The sequence below is a fragment of the Lissotriton vulgaris genome, chromosome 8, assembly GCF_964263255.1.
Source record: "Lissotriton vulgaris chromosome 8, aLisVul1.2, whole genome shotgun sequence".
Lineage (NCBI taxonomy): Eukaryota > Metazoa > Chordata > Amphibia > Caudata > Salamandridae > Lissotriton > Lissotriton vulgaris.
In genome coordinates, this window is record NC_141696.1 from 1,126,118,244 (window position 1) to 1,126,138,539 (window position 20,296).

At 44.8% G+C, this 20,296-nt stretch overlaps 1 protein-coding gene across 4 annotated transcripts in view; it reads right to left on the minus strand.

Moving 5' to 3' along the window:
• PHF11 (PHD finger protein 11) overlaps nt 1-20,296 on the minus strand; it is a 534,242-nt gene that overhangs the window by 408,997 nt on the left and 104,949 nt on the right. For 2 of the 4 annotated variants that reach the window (XM_086934974.1, XM_086934972.1), the window contains exons 5-6: nt 13,861-13,988; nt 8,215-8,277 (exon numbers count right to left, since the gene is read on the minus strand). In XM_086934974.1, the coding sequence (XP_086791100.1) occupies nt 8,215-8,277; nt 13,861-13,988 (191 nt within the window). Of the gene's footprint in view, nt 1-8,214; nt 8,278-13,860; nt 13,992-20,296 lie in introns of all 4 variants that reach the window. The other 2 variants (XM_086934973.1, XM_086934971.1) reach the window with 1 other exon arrangement.

Here is a 20,296-nt window from a genome sequence, read left to right on the forward strand (position 1 = left end):
AAAACTCAAACCCACCCTAAAGCCTAAAAATTCCTACAACGTAAACATCCATAAGCTCTTTCCTACCCTAAAACCCTAAAAAAAAAAAGTCCATAATATATAGACACACATATATATACTTATACACACACACACACACATATCTAAACAACACTTAACACACTTAAAACCTTTAATATTTACATAGAAGTACCTTTAAAACTTTTACAAGGACTATGCCTTTACCAATCATGCCTTTATAATGAAATTCGTCGTAACGGCACGCGTGGTACAAGCATACTTGTAGTATCCTGTGTGGTTATGTCACCTGCGTGTGGGGTTCCGACTGGGTGGTAAAGGCTGTTTCCCCGATCCATGCATCGCGCCGTAAGGGGACAACTGAACTGAGAGAGACAAACTGCAACCAGAAGCACTCCTGCACCTGCTATCCGAAGCAACACAGTGCTTGGAGTTCTGGTGCTCCTCACCCTTCATCGGCTTCTGTGAACTGCAATTCTCCTGCATCTACAACTCACAGTGCCCCTGCCAATGAAATGCACCGTCACACAATGCACCCCTTAATGCTGCTCAATGGTATAGCCTGTGACTGAAGAAGTGGGTAGCATACCAGTTATGCCATCACTAGATGGGTCTGGCCAGTCCTCTTCGCAGCAACCCTGCTCGGTTGGTTCACTGTGTGGGTATGTCTGGAGGGGGCAGCCCGTGGGTGTGAAGCAATCAACCATAAGGAGCCTTCTGCCCATTTCTAGGCTATAAGGAAAGGTCTCTACAAAGAAAATACTGTATGTAAATTCTGGAGTTGTACAAACAGTGGAAACTTTCCTTCTGCAGGGTGTCCACCCATCCAGCCATGGATTTCAACAGAGGTGTGTCCCTTCTGGATCCTTGCTGGCATGTAGTGCGGCCATAGAGAGGTCTGGTACCTACTATGTATGTGGGAACAGAGCATATGCCTGGTTACCCAAGGATTAATATGGATTATGCTATCCCAACTATGTTGTTTCTGCTAAAAAACATCTTTCCACACAGCCTCTGATACCATGGACAGACAGCCCAGAGACTGCCCAGTTCTTTGCTATCCTGATCCCATGCTATGGAACTGGAGCATCTATCTTTGAGATGCGCCAGGTTGCTTAAGTATTGGAGGAAGCTCAAGTGAAATCACCTTAAGACTGATCTCTGACAAACTAGTGGCTCATTAAACTTTGATTTTACAGAGCAGAATGTCTCTCTGTTGAGTCTTGGCTGCCAAAGGTGGAGTTTGTTCTATTTTAGGTACAGATTGTTGTACATTTATGTCAAAAGTCTGCCTAGGCATACCTGAGCAAACTGATCATATATGTGAAATTGTTAAATGCCTTAATACAATGTATGATGGATCGGCATTCAATTGTGTTTGGTCATGGTTAAAAGGCATTTTTAGAGGCTGGGGTATTAACATTTTAGAGTTTTGTGGGTTATGTATGCTGCACTCCTACTGATCTATATATCTGTCTGAGTCTCCATTGTTCTTGACATCAGCCAAGCATGGGCAAGGCTATAATCAGCATCTTATCCTTTGAAGATACTAATTGATGAAGATTTGGATTGCAAATCTCTTTATGGATCTTTGGAGTGTTATGAATCTGAACAGGAAGTATCTATTGACATGCCTTAAGAACTGTGCAAATAAAATAGCCCAAGACAGCAGGATTTTGAAATAATAGGTTTATCTTTAGCATCATTGTAACCTGCTTCTGTCATGCTTTTCTGTTCATGCTAATAAATATTTAAAAGGCAGTTTCTGACATTTTGAGCCTCTCTTTCACATCTTGGCAACCAAGACAAGAAATTGTTGATTAGAATGCTCAGCCAAAATGTTAACATTCTTGTTGCAAACTGAATGCCGCCATCTTACTTTTTCATGGTTTCAGAATTTAGACACCTTTATGCACAAATGTCTGCCCCTTTAATTGAATGTGTCACATATTCTCCACTGCAGACTTATGTAACAATATAAATATGTTTCCTGCCACTTCTCAAGGTGAATGCTCAAATTTAGTTTGCTGGGGATCCCTGTGCCCAGCCGAACATGCGATTCACAGGCCATGATTGTTTCTTTTTGATAACAAACCCTATCAGATTTCGATTAACAGGTAAGCCGATTTTCTTTAACAATGCCACTGCAGAATGCCACATGTAAAGGGGCTACCCAATATCCTTTGGGAACCTAGGAAAAGAAACCAAACAAAGGTTCCTTTGGGTTTCTTTAAAGAAATTGTCTTGTCAAAGCCAGAGGCAAAAAGAATTTGCATCTGTTGACCTATGCAGATTTGCACTATAGATTACCACAATATCTGTGCTAATTTCCTATCAATGTACAAGTGCATTGCAATATTTGGAACAGAAACATCAGGACAGGTAAGAGGGGTAGAAACCAAAGTACTAATACATTCACTTTTTACAAATTACATCAATTATGACAGTGTTAAAGTGAACAAAAATTAAGTAGCATTATAACACAATGAGCAAACCATGTCTGTCATACGTTTTTGAGGTCTTGTACTTTGGAGAAACTGAGTATTTAAAGTCTCTCCCTGGATCCACCTCAAGCTAGAATAATTGATGATGCTTCAACCCAGATAGAGGAATGTGAGAGGGGTCATCATCAGGACGTGGCTGGGGACAATGAAGAAATTACTACTCTTATTGGAGGGAATACTTTTTTGAAAGAGGAATTAATCTTTTGGAGTATGCATAAGGGCTACATAGCATGCAGTTCCCAATTGAGGGGCATGTAGGTGTAGAAAATTCAAAGACAACCTCGTCAACGGAAGCTAAAAGTAATTTCAGGGTCGAGAAGCCGTACTGAAGTCGCACAATATTTGGAAAAGTATTGTAGTTGGAAGGGAGGGTCAATACACAAGAGTCTGGGGCACCTGAGGTAGGAGGGTGAGCCCAGACATACATACTGATTGCAATTAGCAACCAATATTTTTGCATCTGCAAATATTTTTGAAAACCGACCTATGTATAAATAGGTTACAAATAAAGGATTCGGAGTGGGATGCAATTCAACTTACCTCATTGAAATGAAAAATTAAATGAAAAAGTGTGTATATAGCGCAATGGCTACCCTGAGGCATCCCGGCGCTGCAGACAAAACGCTGACAAACAGAGAAAGCCCAATAGTTAAACGCAGTTGTTAAAGAGCAGTGTTTTAAGAAGTTTACGAAAGGGCAGCAGATTAGTTTCCGTCTGTATGCGTGGGGGTAGAGCGTTCCATAACTTGGCGGAGTTATAGGAAAAGGAGCGCCCACAACATCTAGCTCTCTTTATCCTTGGGAGTAGGGCGAGGGAAGAGGGTGCCGAGCAGAGGTTCCTGCTAGGTTTACACGGAATTATCATAGATCAGCTGATTGATGGGCCTTTCCTCCAGAAGGTCTTATCAGCAATACACACAGCTTTGAATTGGATTCTCTCCTTAACAGGCAGCCAGTGAAGGCTCCTCAGAGCCGGTTTTGTGGATTGCCGATGCGGGGTCTGGAGGAGCAGGAGAGCTGCACAGTTTTGAATGATCTGGAGCTTGTGTGTAGTGGATTGAGGGGCTCCTAAATAAAAGGCATTCCCATAGTCCACGCAGGACAGAATGAGAGCCTGAACCATGATTCTTTTTCCCTGAAATGGGCCTGAGGCCTCTTTTCGTGCCCAAATAATTTGAGTAAGCTGCAGTGTAGCCTATTCCGATCCGTGTCCGGCTGGTGTGCGTAACTAGGCAAGACGTCCAACGAGATGTACACTGTGGCTTACTCAAAGCATCACAAAACCTTGAAGATACTTTGGCCCTTGACCTCACTACCTGACCTGGGATCTCTCTACTAATGAAATACAGGCGGTTCCTTTGGGCCAGAGGCCTCCTTTCATTCAAAAACGTCCTCACACGGATGTTCCATGCCTACCACGTTCTATCGGTTTTGACTTCCTTGGCACACATATTCCACATTTACATATTGCCCGGAATAAAGCCTATGTTTGGGCAAAATGCGTTGGCTGTTTCTAAAGGTGCACACCAAGCATATTTAAAATAAAGACATACAAAGACATCAACAAATGACTATTTTTTGTTTATCAAGTTGTACACCTTGCATCGTATTTGCCACTTGTGTCTATTGCCTCTCATCTATCTTCTATGTATGTTTCTATTTGTGGTCAAGTGGCAGCTGACCATTTGAGGTGGGCAATACATATATGGCTACTTCAAAACACAGAAATTGTCTGCCCCCTTGGATTAGTGTAAAGGCTCAAATTGAGTCCTAAGTTTACAATATGCAGGGATGAGCTCACTGGAACCAGAGACAAAACAACTTTAGTCCAAGTCAACACATGGTAGAAAAATATTCAAATTTTATTTCTATTCTTCAATATAAATACATCATTTCTTTCCAAGAAATGCCAATATGACAATGATAATATACACAAGGTAATTTTGCCATTTTGTCTCCTATTCTGTGTCTTGGAGACGCACCAGGACATAATATATGTACAACATCTGGTTACTGAAGTATGATGTGTATGGGATGATTGAAGAATGTATGAGTATGATTGAAGGCATGGAACCTTGGAATGTTTTAGAATGTGTGCGTTTCTTGAGAAGTTTGATTGAAGAAGTGTAGGGTTGTGTGGGATGTTCATGAAATTTATCTTGTGTATATTATCATTTCTTTGTTTTGAAGTAGCTGTTATTTCCCCTGCCTGTCTGCCCTACATTTGTTCACTCAGGGGGCCCCTTCCCTTCATATTGGGCAATACATATATACCACGTAGCTGACCTAGGTAGTGCAGTTTTCTATAACCCGGCTGCTTTCTCATATGCGGATTGTAAGGCGAAGTAACAAGGATTGTGGTACATCAGTGACCTTAACGGATGACTGGTGAAAGGAGTATGGATTCTGTGGGGTTAGCTGGATACCACCCCAACATCATAGATGGGATTGGCCTTAGAAAGAAGACAGTTGTAAAGCATGCACTATGCCAAGAAAGGGGGCAGACAACAACATACAGACCAGTATTTGTCATAATGCAGCAATGAAAGGCAAAAAAGGGGGAAATCAGTCATCCCATGGCTATGCATGAGGCCATCATACCTAAAAGGCACATCACTGTTGGAACTGTGAAAGGACAGACTGCTTGAGAAAGAGGCTGCCGGAACGACACCACCCTTTGCTCGCTTGGGTAGCCCATAGGAATGAATGGCTAGGTATTCCTTAATAACGAATCTCAATTACTGATTCAATATTAAGGAATCGCTAATATTTTAGCGATTCCTATCGACATTCAATTTAGCGAGTCCTTAGTAGCGATTCAGTAAAAATCGCTATTAAGGACTCGCTAAATTGAATTTACGTAAATCTGGCCCTATATAGTTTTATCAGTAAAGCTGGGCAAGGCAGTGGGATGGTTTTGGTCGTTTCCTGTAAATTTACTGTCTGTAAATGACAGTGTGCTACAACATCATGGTTTAGATATATATTAATTACAAGTGAGTGTTCAAACATGAACTGAGAATCACCTCTGCCACTGCCCTGATAGCAATGCTATCAGTAAACCGAGAGGCAAGTCAGGGAATATGTGTACCCTATATGTCGGCTAGATTCTTATTACACATAGAGCAAACGTTAAATCTATTTAATCAAACAAGAGTTTTTTGTTTTGTACATCAGAAATGCTGAACTCACATATTTCAAGGTGCACTCATATGTGAGAATGAAGAAAAAGGAGAACGTAAAATAAAATTTTTGCCAATGGCCACACAATTTCAAACCATTTTACGGGTTACGTATATTACAGTTAGGTCAAGTAGGTTATTCAAGTTACTCGACCTGCAAGTCTGGTAACAATTTAATGATTTTTTTGAGACTTGTATGGCTCCTTTGAAAAGGAGCACCAGGACTTCCTCTTGCAATATGGCAAGGTGTTCTGGACAGAGGGTGTGTGTGCGCAGAGTGGGATATTTGTGGGGTTCAGAAGACCTAAAGGCAGTAGCCGTTCTCGATGATTGATAGAACTCACCAGTCTGTGGTGATCTTATCCCAGTGGAGAAGAAATCCCTGGAGCCTCCCCCGACAGTCATAGTGTCATCGGGGGATGCGGAGCAAATCAATCCTTGGGACAAAAGGCTCCCTTTGAGGGTGTGCCTCAGCCTCGACCCTTGGAGTTGTTACCCAGGGAGGTGCCCTGTACAAAACTACTACCTGCTTGTTGGTGGTAAGTCAGCTGTTGGCATTGATATAAGTGCCTTTGTTCAGGGTAAGTAGACTTGGACCCACCCCTTGTCTGCTGTCCACAAGGAGCCCCTTGCTGATGTAATCTGATGGACACCCATGGCCTCTGAAGCACAGGTGTCCTTTATCTTTTCCATCTCATCAATCTGGAGACAGAACAGATGTTCTCAATCTGAACGCAGGTTGAGGAGCTGTTGCTGGCCTCTCGCGTGAAGCCCAAAGTGGCGGAGCAGGATGAAAGAGGTGTTCATCCTTCTGGTAGCTAGATCAGCTGAGCCCAATGCACACCAAATGGTGGCTTGGAATATGGCTTTTCCTCCTCAACAACAGTTCTCTCCTCTTTTCATATCAGTCAAGGAGATTATGGAGTAAGGCCTCCATCTCTTCCCACTGGACCCTGTCGTAGCAAGACCGGAGGCTACAGAATTGGCGATGCGTCTGTGTGTGTCAGCCCCAACCACTACTCTCTTGCCCGCCGTATCAATGCGCTTATTATTCTCATCAGGCCTGATGCCTGTGTCTTGGGCTACTGCTCTCTTCCAATCGGGGGAGACAACCATGAGGACATGACCCCTGATATAAAGGGGGTCAGAAGATGCAGGCTTGAATTTCTTTTCAATCCTGAGTGTTACCACCTGAGATTTTACAGGATTCCTAAAACTCTCTGGGACAGATTTTACCATCCCTTCAGCCTCTGGAGAACCTGGAGGGAATGCTCGGTTTTAATGAGTTTTCCATCAAAAAGTCAATTTCCTCTAGGAGAATATACATGTCCACCTTGAGGTAGGCGGCTTTAAGTTGAGGACACCGTGGTATGCAGTCCCCTAACCGGGACATGGTCGGGTCTCTTGGTGGGTCTAAGTCCTAGTCCTTCCAAGGATTGTCTGTAGGGTGTGGGCAGACTCGTGCTGAAGTCCTTTGCTGGAGAGCAAGGGCTAGGGCCACCTGTGTCTGAATAGGACTTCAGTGACCCCCGGGAGGAAATCGTTGGAGGTGAGGGAGAAGGAGGTGGCAGTGGCAGTGGCAGAGAAGAAGGTTGAGGTGGTGGTGCAGGACATGGAGGAGGAGTGTCTGGTTCTGAAGTGTCCTTGAGGGAAAGTCTTCACTTTTCCGTCAAAGTCTGCACAGTGGCAGAGAACATTCCTGGGCGTAGGTGAAAGATGATCCAACTCTGCCTTTCATCAAGCTCCTGTTGAAGCTTTTCAAGGAAGGGCCTCTCTGATTCAGCGGTCCACCGTCACAGAGCCAATGTTTTTTTCAGTGTTGACATGTGGTCTCAGACTTGAGGGTAGATGAGGGTCAGCAGGCTTAGATGTAACCCGCTTTGGCTCAGACACCTTAATTTGGTGTTGACCAGAGCCTAAGGGCGGTGGCTCAAAGGGTCATGATGCCCGTCCCTGGTGGGTGTGGGAAGGCATTGATCTGCTTCAATGTGCAGCCATTCTTTTACAAGACATCCTACTTTTGATAAAGCTTTAAGTTATCCTTTAAACATACAACTTCCAAGACCTTCCTAAAGCATGTTGCTCAGGTAACTCGAGCACTACGTACATCTTGATAACAATTGGTATTTGCAGTGGTATATCAAACAGTCATATATTAGTAAACTAGTAGGCAGTGGATGGAAACAATTCAAAGATTATCTCGAAAGTTCCAATCAATGACTAAGCCTGGTTTCTCTAGTTATTTGCAGCATAACATACAAACACAAGGGCATAAATGTCATAAAAAACTATGGGCCTTATTCACAAAGTTTTTGATACAAGTTACTTTTGCTGTACTCCTTGCTTAGTGATGAATGAGTAGACCAGTGGCACTCCTGACTTGGTCACTGAATTAAGTAAACCAGGAGAACTTCAAGAGCAAGTCACATCTATTCAATGCAAAATCTTTATTAATCAGACCCATTGTTTTTTAGATGTTGATCTTCAAAACTGAATTCTAAGAAAAGTACCTGTGATGAAGGAGCTGGTGGCTGCTCTCCCAGATTACTCTGAACCTCCTTAATGTTACTGCTCTGTAACAACAGAAATACAGTAATGAATAATTTGCATTTTGAAAGCAGTAATAAATTAGATTAGCCTTGATACAACTATCTTTAGTAATGGCAAAAAGTTTATGAACTTTAGGCACCCGGTTAAATGTCCTACCAAAGATAATAAACATTAAATAAAAAAGGAAGGATCTATCTGAAATCATATGCAAAGTCACAGCAAAATAGTGTTACGCCTGAAACCATTTTGTGCTGTAAAATTTAACAGACCAATGTAGAACTTGGCTGGTGGAAATTCTGCTTGCGTGGGCAGCAGATTTACCACCAGAGTAGGTACAGTGAAAAATTATTTAGATTTAGAGTTCCTCGCCTATAAGATGCCACTTTTGTGGGTTTGCCTGAAGATGTTAGTTCAAAATGGCACACTTCAAAAGGAGTGTACAGGCATTGTGCAAATTGCCACAAGAATTTTCTAATAATATCTAGAGTCACAAATTAATGTCTGGCGTCACTTAACACTAGACATTACCAAAGAAGCAGAAAATCTCTCAAAAAACTGTACACTGGCAGAACCATATGCCACATTCCATGATCTTATTTTAGGGTGCCCTGCATTTAAGAATAGCTGTACTTACTTTTCAGCCCTCTTCATGTTTTCAGAGGTGAAGAACTAATTAGCATGGCAGATTTTTTTTCTTGAGCTGTGTCAGATTAGGCTGCACTGTGTTCAGCAAACTGCTAGTTTGTGGCAATGACAGCAGTGTTTGCACCATGGGATTTCCAAGATTACCACAGCTCCAAATCTCAGTTTTTTCCACTTATAGCGGAACGACTATTCACTATTTTCCAATTGATTTTCTGCTACCTTTTCTCCTCCAACTCAAGCACAGAGTTGAGTGTTAGGATTATGCTGGAATTACTGCGTAACCCTTATGGATAAAAGGCATTTTATTAGTTGTTTTGCTTTTATTTCCAAAAACTATACAACTTTTCTGTTCACCTTTACAATGCTATATGGCATCAGGAAATGAAAGCGAGATGTATGGTGACATTTACAGACAGTATTCACATTTTGAGCTTTTACAATACATTTCAATGATGGACGCAATAGATGAATTAGAAGCATACTCCTTCTCTTAGAAATTTACGGCTGAAATCTTGGGCAGCAAATACGTGCTTTGTGGACTGTACACTGGCAATCAAAACCTAGGCACGGGACCTCACGCCTAAGGCTGCCACAACTCCTCTGAGCTCCGCAGGGATGGAGAATCGCTCAGCAGTCCCTCTCTCCCCTCGGGCCCAGTGGGGAGAGCGCCAGGTTCAGGTCACCGCAACCCCAGAGATCCGCTCTGCAGGCTGCCATCTCTCAGTGTAGGTGGGGTTTCTAAGTTGGAATTTAGTCACTCAGTAGTCAATGAGGAGGATGGGTAGCCAAGCTTCCCAGACCCGCAGGAGATCCCCAGCAAAGGCGGCATCACACTCGGCAAAGCCCCCTCAGACCACCAAGCTCGGCAGAGCTGCCTCAGACCACAGAGTCAATCTGCTACCAACATACATCAATCAATCAGGGATTTATAGAGCGCACTACTCATCCGTGGGGGTCGCAAGGCGCTAGGTGGGGGGGGGTAGTTTGGGCAGCTCTGAGGTCATCCAAAGAGCCAAGTCTTGAGGTCCTTTCTGAATATTTGCACTGTCGGAGCGAAAGGTGTCAGGCGAATACGGGAGGCCAGACACTGACACTATGCAACAGGGATAACAATAGAGGTAGATGGCCTACTACATGTCGGATAACTAGAAAATTAAGAGCCATGGCCATCTTAGCCACACACACCCTCCGTTTCCCATTACTCTTGTTTATTAGCACAGTGTCAAGAGAGTTTTCAGATAAACAAGACCAATTATACTGAATATGACAGGGTACCAAGAGGAAGGATGAACCTTTAATCCAGTAGAAGAGTTAAGCATTCAGTGACCCAAGGTGAACACATGTAGGTTTGCACAATGGGCAATCCAGAAATCAACAGACCTGCAGGTGACAGCATGATCAATCGGTCAATCAGGGGTTTGTATAGCACGGCTACTCACCCGTGAGGGTCTCAAGGTGCATCTCCCTCACAGCCTGCAGACTGCTCTATAGGCCTAAACACCCAAAGTCCAAGCACTGTTTTCATACCTCTCCTTCCAACTTTGAACATTCAAACTCCATACCTGGCTAATTGCCTCTGTGCCACCCTCTGCACACTTGTCCCTTCCAGTCTGTATATCCCTCCAGCCAGTCGGCACACACCTCCTCATACCTATCTAATGAGTATGGAACTTATTTAGAGTTTGGTGGAAAGGATATTCCATCAATAACGTGGCAGATATCCTGTCTGTCGTATTACCAGTGCAATAGGCTATAAAGGACTTGTAAAACGGCTGACAGGATATTCGCCACATTTGTGATGAAATATCTTGTCTGCCAAACTCTAAATAAAGCCCTTAGGTCCAGATGTACAAAGCTTTTTTGCAGTTGCAAACAGCCGGATTGGCAGAATCGGGCAGTTTGCAACCACAAAATAGCTTTTTACAATGTACAAAAAGCAAATTGCAATTAGTTTGTTACTAAATATTGATTCGGTATTTGGAAGGGACGTCCCTTCAAATACTGAAGTGGTATGGTATGTATTATTTTTTGCGACAAAGGGACGTGGCCACGCAAGATGGTAGACAGGACGCATTCCTGAGAGGTCCGTATAGGCCTCAATTGATCGTGCATAATCATGTCGCCTCATCGACGGACCAGTAGCTTCTGAATTCTTCGACAGGGCATGTCTGCACTCTGGATGTGAGCTCCAGGTTGGCGCCATTGCTCCAGGGGGAGGATTCCCTCGGAGCGCCGCAGGCCCCTGGTTGTTGGCGGCAGCCTGGGCGGGCTCACGCAGCTCCATGCGCTGGTGCCAGGTTGGATAGGCGATGCTGCCGGTGGCCGCAATTAGGATACCTTGGGCTCTCTACCTGTTCCAAGCAGGTGAATATACAGCAGCAGACGTGACTCGGTCTCCCTCCGCTCTCCATCGAATTTGTTTGTTGTCGGACAGCCTGCGCTGCTCTGAACACATAGGTTGTGGCATAGTGGCTCCTTTGTATCCAGGTTGGCCACCTGAGAACAGAGCTGCTGGGACCTACCTGGAGCCTGTGCTGTGGGGCATTTCATCACTTAGTTTTGGCCTGCCTGGGGGACCTTGCATTCTTCCCCGATCAGGTCTGGGAGGCCCAATGGGGTTTCCCTACTTTGCTCCTGGACTGTTGGTTTCGTGCTGGCCCTGGGTGGACCTGCAGGGACTTGCATTCCTATGTGAATGTGGCTCAGAGTGGCCCTCCCTCCTTTCGTCTGTAACTTGGTCGCTACTTGTGGGGCCCGTGTTTGACATCAGAGGGCCTCTGGTAGTACTCCTGCATGCTGCAGTCTCCCCCTTGGGGTCGCGCCGGGTCTTCTGGGGTGCTCCCACATGAACTGCGTCTTTGTCTGGACCCAGTTCCTGTACACACGCCCACATTGGGCAACAAGGGCGTCTCAGGGGTACCCCCTGGATGGTAGCTGCCGGAGTGCGTTGCAGGAGGGTGCCTTAGTGAGGCCATGATGGTGGTGGTTGGTGCCTGCGTTGAACCTTGGTATGGGGACAGGCGCTGGTGATGGAGGAGGTGCGGTAGATCTGGGTGATTCTGCGCCAGCCCGCCAAGCGAATCGGATGTTTGGGATTGGGATCCCCTTGGCTTCTCACATGGGGATGAACAAGCAATCCGGGCCGCCGCAGGGCAACTCTATACATCCCAGTGTCCTCCTCGCAACGGCAGAGTGGTGACTGGGTGACCTGGTACTGGACTTGTCAGTCGAGGAGCCTTTGTGTGCTGATCTTCTTGCAGCTATCCAGAATTCCTGCATGCAGTTGGATGGTAAAACTGAGACAGTAGCCCTTGAGGTAACCCTCCTCCGTACCTATCTACGAAAAGTGTCAGACAAGGTCCAGGGTGTTGAGGGATCCATTGCTGAACTTCAATCAGATGTGGCTTTACTCAGGAAGCAGGTGGCTACTGTCACATCCAAAACCGGGGCCTTGGAGGTGAGGACAGAGGATACGGAGGGGAAGTACCGCCGTAATAATGTTCACCTCCTGGGGTCCCCTGAGTGGGCAGAGAGAGGGGGGGGTGAGACTTTTTGCTCATTCAACATGATGGAGCAATACAGCAAATGTACATTATTTTGTTGTTTTCAAAAATAAAATCCTAAAGGGTTTTTTGTATTAAAAAAACAAGGCCCCCGCACCATGGGAGCTTTCTCCCATTGCAAGGGGTGCATTGAGCACTTTTCAATGCCCCTTACTGCCATTTGTTTCCTGGCTGTGACGGACATTGAAAATCGTTTGTATGTCCACCCATGTAAATTAGGTTTGCGGACATGCAGCCGTAGGGTTTGACCACAGTGGAGACAGAATTGCCTATGCCGTTGTCAAAAATATGATTCACCAGATCCTACCACTCTCTCACAATTATGGCAGAGTTCCCTCTCGCTAATATTTAAATCAGGTCTCAGTACAGAAGCAGAAACCTCCTGACTCTGAACAACAGTTTTTGTCAAACGCTTCCCCTCCTCTGGAAATTGGGATACTCATCCACCTTCCTATGAGAGGAAAGTAATTTCTCACTTTCCCAAGTGGGACCATGGAGGCTTTCTCGCTACTCCAGTGGTTCCAGGTCCCAGCGACTGCTTTCCATCTTCAATCTTTTTCTTGGCTTCCACAAGAGTTCATTATCAAGGGATCACAAGAAACTGACTGTAAGCGCCCTTGCTGGTCTGTCTTCCCCCTTATTGCATCTAGGCTGTCATTTTTCTTTACTTGTAGTCTTTTTTCATCTGCTACCTACATGCAGGTCTGCTTTACCTTCTTGAATTCTACCTCTATTTTCACCCACCTCATCTTTACAACTCTCAGTTAGCATTTGATTCATGCTCTACCCACGCTTTGCTTGACCAATCCTGTGGCACCCAGTGCCACATACAATAGTGTCCCTAGTTCAAAGTAACATCACTACATTTTAAACTTGGCCCTCTGCTTCGCTCCAGATATAACGTAACTGTAACTTTTCTCCTCCAGTATCTCTGTTCTGGGCCGTCTTCCTTGTTCTGCTGTTCGCTGTAAATTGAGTCTCGATTGCTTGTCCGGTCTCTATCCCACTGCCAGATGTGTTGCATTTTTCATGTTACTTCAATATTGTTAAAGTGCTCTGGCTGGTGACTGCATGCTGATCCACTATGGCACTCTTCCTGCCTCTTTGCATGAAAAGTTGACTGGAAGAGCGGTAGAAGGCATGCTCAGCGGTACCATGATCCAATCCCTTCATTGTCTCCCCACATGAAAAGCTATGAAAAGGGTTAGGAGGTGTGGTCAGTGTTGCAAACCCTACATACATTGTTGCATCATTCAAGTGTCACTGCAATGGGCGCCATTTTATTGTTCCTTACAATTTTGACTGAAAATAAGAAGGTCAAGATTACGATTTTAGAGGAGAGAATACCACTTGCATATACACATTTACTTTGACAGAGTCTTAGATGCATGTACTCACCTCCACACGCCCGAATGATGTATCACTTTCAATGTCATCATCACAGGTACCATCATCATCAGCACCATCTAAACTAATTTCTTCGTCTGTACTAATGAGGACCCCTTTGGAGTCATCCGCATTCTCATCTGCTAGACAATATAAAATTGTTTTTTCATTACTTGGTTATACAACGGTGTACAGTGGGACTTTTATCTAACAATGTAACATGCTCTTCCAGTTTCTCATGGATGCAACACAGTCTGAATGCTTTGCATATTATCCTACCATAGTCCATACATAAGGCAGGTAACATTATAATTCTGCATAGTACTCTTAAGTGGTCATTACCACCATGTACAATATATAAAGACTCCGAACTATAGTAATACTGCATCATTTAGCTATCTGGATTATCACTCTACTGTCCTCTATTCAACTCAGGCATAACTACTTTGAGATTTTCTATCCCCGTGACCAGGCAAGTCTTTAATATCCTCTATAGACCAGTGCTTCTGTCGTCCTGTTTCTATTACTTGCTCTTGTCACACTATTTTGTTTCTGATAGTCCTCTTTTTCAGAGGCTTGCACAGTGTTCTTTCTTCAAGACTGCAGAGGTTGTAGAATTTCTACTTCCTATATGTATGTGCTCTGAAGTGCTGGAATTTATGCTAAGTAAGTATCAATGTATTTATTAATCGTGTACTAATCCAAAAGAATTGGAGGGTACATTTAACCAAGCTAAAATATATTTCAACAAAGGAGTACACAGATATAATCAACTTAACTACTTCCTGAAGACAAGTGGACTGAAGAGGGAAAATGTTTTGAATTCATATGTTTTCTATTCCTTTTTGAAAAACAAAAGAATATGGGTCAGTTTAACGTCTCCAGGAGGGCATTCTTCAGTATAACAGAACATAATAAAAAGACTTCATTGGTACTTATAGAGCACATACATATGTAGTAGGTAAAGCAGCACTGTACAGAGGGGACTAATCAGGAAGGTTAACTATAGGAGAGGATTCTTTCACTTATAGGAGAACCCAGGTGAATTATGTCATTACCAACCACAAACTCAAGAAGTAATTATCAAACAAAAAAGACTCCTGAAATGTCTATTTTCGGTGATTGTTTGTGATGCATATCTGAGAAAAGAGAACTTTTTTTATGTATGGCTTCCAATGGATACTATTAGTATGAATAATCTGAAAGGAAGCCAGTTATTTATTGCTCCATACTGATCATGGACCAGTGTCCTCAGCGGCTCAGACATCTCTTTTATGGCGAAACACCTTTTGCAGAACCTGAGGGTCATAATCAACGAGGAGAAATCAGAGTATTCGCCCACCCAAAAGATAACTTTCTTGGGGTTTGTCATAGGCTTGGTTGGAGCGACCCTGAAGCTTCCCAAAAGGAATGTGAGGTATATCAGAAAAGAACACAAGAAGGGTCTGAAGAGATCCACAATATCTCTATGACAGCTAGCCACCTGTCTGTACTCCTCGCTTCATTCATTTGGGCCATCTTTGTGGAGCCACTCCACTATCTAGGGCTCCCAAGTTTGAAGGCTAAGGAGGGGTTTGATATATTCACAACACATGGTATTCACAATAGATGCCAGGGAGAAAATCTATTGACGCCTACAGCACATCCAGACTTGGAAAGGGAGAGTGATCTTCAGATCACCTCCCGACCTAGTTTTAGGAATCAGGTGCCAGCAGAACAGGCTATCGGACAATATGGTGAGAACCATCTACGTACTGGAAGATAGTGGTCAGAATAGATAGGCTTTCATATTAATTTTCTGGCACATTTTGTGGGGTCATCTGTGGCACATTGCTGAAGATGGATGCTGTGCATTTGGCTGTTGCTGTTGTTGGACCTTGCCGGGACTCGAAGCCCCAGAGAGCCGCGGGGGGTGTCAGGAGACCGCCTATCTTCTTTACACTGGGCATTATTAAAGCACCTTGCGCCTCCCGCTTCGCGGGAGACGCAGCGCATTTGGCTGTTGCTGTTGTTGGACCTTGCCGGGACCTTGTCGGGACTCAAAGCCCCAGAGAGCTGCGGGGGCCGTCAGGAGACCGCCCCGCCTATCTTCTTTACACCGAGCATTATTAAAGCACCTTGCGTCTCCCGCTTCGCGGGAGACGCTGCGCATATGGCTGTTGCTGTTGTTGGACCTTGCCGGGACTCGAAGCCCCAGAGAGCCGCGGGGGCTGTCAGGAGACCGCCCGCCTCTCTTCCTCACACCGGAAGTATTTTAGGAAGCCCTGGTCTCCGCCACGCGCGGATGCGCGAGGGGCGAAGCCGGGCCAAGGCCGGGCCCATTGGAGCCCGGGGGAGGCTGGGCTGGGCCCCCCCTCTAACAACTATTGTATTCCTCATTCTGCTTTAAGTCAAGGTAGGAACAAGCGGCACACACTCCGTCATAGACTGTTGATAAAGATAAAGATGCCTGCCCAGCAGAAAAGGGGGAGGAACGTTAATGGCGTTGGCTATGTGGCTGGCACATTGGACCAATTTATTACGAGAGCTTCCTCTGTCCTTGAACACGAGATCGCTATAACCAAAAGGCACCTCTCTCTGGACCCTGCATTTAATAAGCGCTTTTCCTTGGGGGGGGCCTTTTGAGTGTCCCATCTCCCGTGACAGGCACACGACTGGCCTATATTACTCCGCCCCAAACAACAGGTTGCGGCGACTTGCATGTTGTGAATGCTGAAATTAATCTGGTGGGGGTCCAGGATCACTCAGTTTCTTCCATTAACGATACCACACCGGACTTGCATAGAGGCCCTGCGATTCGTGCAATGGATACTCTAAGGCCTAAACTGCCACCCCCGGGAGCAATCCCAAAGAGGAAACGTGGAGGCACACATCAGAAGGGGAGGAATGCAAAAGTGTTTAAGCCAAGTAAAAGCAATAATGATGCTATACTGGACTCTTCTGCCATCCAAATAGTCCAGGATAGCAATGTTGCGGCCGGTACATCAAAGGTGATTGACTCGGACACGAGACTCCTTCACATAGAGGATCCTAATTGGCAGAGGATTGGCAGTCTCATTACTTCGTCCTTGAAACCATTAATAGAACGATTAATGCACATTGAAAACAAGCTGGACAAAATTGAAGGAATGATGCTGTCTAGTGTGTCAAGAGCACTATAGCAAATCTTGATAGATCAAATGTTATACTGAAGGAGAGACCCGGGGATAGTGGGGGGCCAGTCAGACTTATTCCTAACGAGAAAGTGCAAGTAATGGCCCCAAGTGCTGTAAGGGATGTGAATAATAAACCCGCGCCTGAGCCCACAAATGTTGGGACTCTGGAGCGGGATTGTGAGGGAAGGACCCTGGAGGCTCAGAGTATACAAAGAGAGCCCATGTCTGGCAAGCGAATTAATAATGGGAGGGTTGCAAAGACTAGACAGTCCCATTTGTATCTTCCTCCAGACTGTGCACCATATGTGGTAATATTGACGGGGGTGCCAGAGCTGGAACAGGTGAAGTCTGAAACACACGATCAACTTAAATGTAAAACAATTCACTGGCTAAACACTAACAGACCCCTCCCGGGTGAAGTTCATAGCCAGATATTGTGTGTGAGGAGAGTGAGCTGGGTGGGGAACCAACCCAAAAATGAAGTGGGGATTTTACAAAAAAAAAAATTTACAAAAAAAATCAAGTGGGGGATTGTATTGTCAAACTTTAGGGACCCGAGAGCCGTGAGCCACGTATGTGCATGGCCGCTGAGATTTACATGCACAACCATCAGGGCCTACAACCTTAGCCACTTTTACTGCCCCCTAAAACAACTGTCTAATTATGACCCGCAAGAAGGGAATATGGTTGGATATAGCGGTTTGCACTTCATGGTCCCACTCCGCAATAGATTCAGTGGCTTAGATTTGGTAGACTGACTAACCCCCATGCCCACTAACAGGCATGTTATGCCAATTCAAAAACCAATATCCAGTGGGGTCCAGGGAGGGGGGTTATTGCCCTGAATTGTGCCAAACATAGACGAGGGGCCGGCTTTGGATGATTTAATACGGTGGCCCAACCCAGCTGATGTGGGGGAGAACCCCACGAGAACTAATGTGCCCAGTTGTGAAGATCCTGTGTTAGACCAGGGATCTAGGGGAGATAGTGAAACTGTTATTCAAGGTCTGCCTGAGATGCATGAGAGAAGCCCCCAACGGGAGAAAAGTCTAGAGGTCGGAGGCCTTAGAATTCTATCCTGGAATATTGCATGGACCAACCGGATTGGGGTGCCTTCATTGATGGACATGAGATCTGCTTATTTTAGGAAACGTGGGCAATTGATCCTCAGTATAGAACAGGATTTGTGGCATATTGCGAAGTGGCATCCAAGGGGCCCATGGGTAGACCATCAGGAGGACACTGTATATGGGTAGGCACCCATTTGGGTTTCAAAATAAGGCGGGTAGATACACACTCCCCGATATTATGTGCATTCTCCTGACACATAGTAATCTCCCTAGATTAGCTGTTGTTAACGTCTACTCGAGGCCAGTACAATATGGGACCACCTCCCCAACTATAGATTCTCTGGCAGATTTCCTTGGCACACTTGAGGGTGGCACCCACCTCATTATTGGAAGGGGACTTTAATTGTCACTACGAGCCACTTGAAGGGATGACACAACCCATAAGTTCCGAAGAGGATTTAGTATGGTCAATTCCCCCACATAATAGTTATCCCACGAGTGGGTGGACACCTCTTGTCTTGCAGTTAACAACCCTAACAGTGACTTACTCATTAGGAGCATGTAATGGGAGGTTTAATGGAGATAGTCCGGGTAATCCCACATTCAGGACAGGAGATGTATCATCAATAATCGACTACTTAATGCTTAGTGTGGAACTTTGGCACCATGTGACTGACTTTAGAGTCATTGCACGCCCTGAAAGTGCCCACAACCCACTAATTATGAATTTGGACTTCCAGCTGGTGGGAGTGGGTACCAGTCAAGAGACTGTGCAATGTAATAATCTAGAAGTGGCACATGGAGGTAGGCGTATAAGGTGGGCAAAAATCAACCAGTCTCCGGACATTTTGTCTAAGCTTTATACAAGTGTCATTCCTTTATTGGAAAAGGTTAGTGGCCTATCTGAGAATAGATTAAACATGGCCCCCTTAACCAATTTTGGGGAAATACACACGGAAATGGTTCAGATTTTAGCTGAGTTTTTCTTTTCCAATGTCAGCTCACAAAAGCAGAAATCCGGGTCTAATAAAAAATCCTGGTATAGTAGGGATTGCAGGGTAGCCAAAAAGGCACTGCTCTGTGCACTCAAGGGGAGCGACAGGGTTCGCATTAGGGATGCCAGGGCTGATTTTAGAAGAATAATTAAAAAAGCTAAACTGGATTGGGAGGATGATAAATGGCAGGGCATTAAGATCGCCCTAGAACTCGAGGACGCCAGATCATTTTGGAACCTTGTTCACACCGGGAAATCTGGGGGAAGGACAGATATTGATCCTAACATTGACGAACAATCATGGTTTTTATATTTCAAAAAATTGTACTCTGGATCGTCCTCTCCCCCTTCTGATAGTAATTCATCCCATTGTTATATTAACTTGGAATTAACACATGAAATACCCCCATTTACATGTGGCGAGGTTCTATTAGACCTAGCAAAATTACAACCTAATAAGGCGCTAGGGCTGGATAGGATCCCTGGGGATTTGTTAAAAAACGAACAGACAGTATGGGCACCGTATCTTTTACTGCTATTCAATGAGATACTTAATGGCCTTCCATTACCCTCAACATGGGCGGGGGCAGAGATTGTCCCAATTTTTAAAAAAGGGTCGCCGATCGAGCCTGCGAATTACAGACCAATAAATCTCATTGATGTCACACAGAAAATCTATGGAAGGATATTACTAGGCAGATTACAGGAATGGATTGAAGACCGAGACATATTAACTCCATTACAAGCTTATAAAAAATATTCTTGCTTTACCAACAAGAACCCCCTGGTTCCACTACGAATGGATCTGGGTATTCTCCCGATAGAAGATCTTATCTCGGCTAGGCCGCTGCTATATTGGCGGCAGGTGTGGAGTACACCGGAATTAAGGCATAACAGGGATGAACTGAAAGTGGTACTTTCATTGTTGGGGGCCGCAGGTCGCATACCCTGGTTGATGTTTATTAAGGTTCCATTCCGCGCCATGGGTAGGGAGGACCTATGGACCACGCTTGAGGAAGCATGTCCAGCTATCTCCAAAAGTCAATTAGCTAAGATTGTGAGAGCTTACAAACTCACAAGAGTAATACAGGGAGTAGCTACGACAAGCTTAACACAAGTGTTTCTGGATTTTAAGTCAGTTTATCAATTTGAATTGATTTTAGACCAGATTCAGCCACCGTTAACAAGGAGGCTGTATTTGCTATTCAGATACGGAACCCTTCCACTTT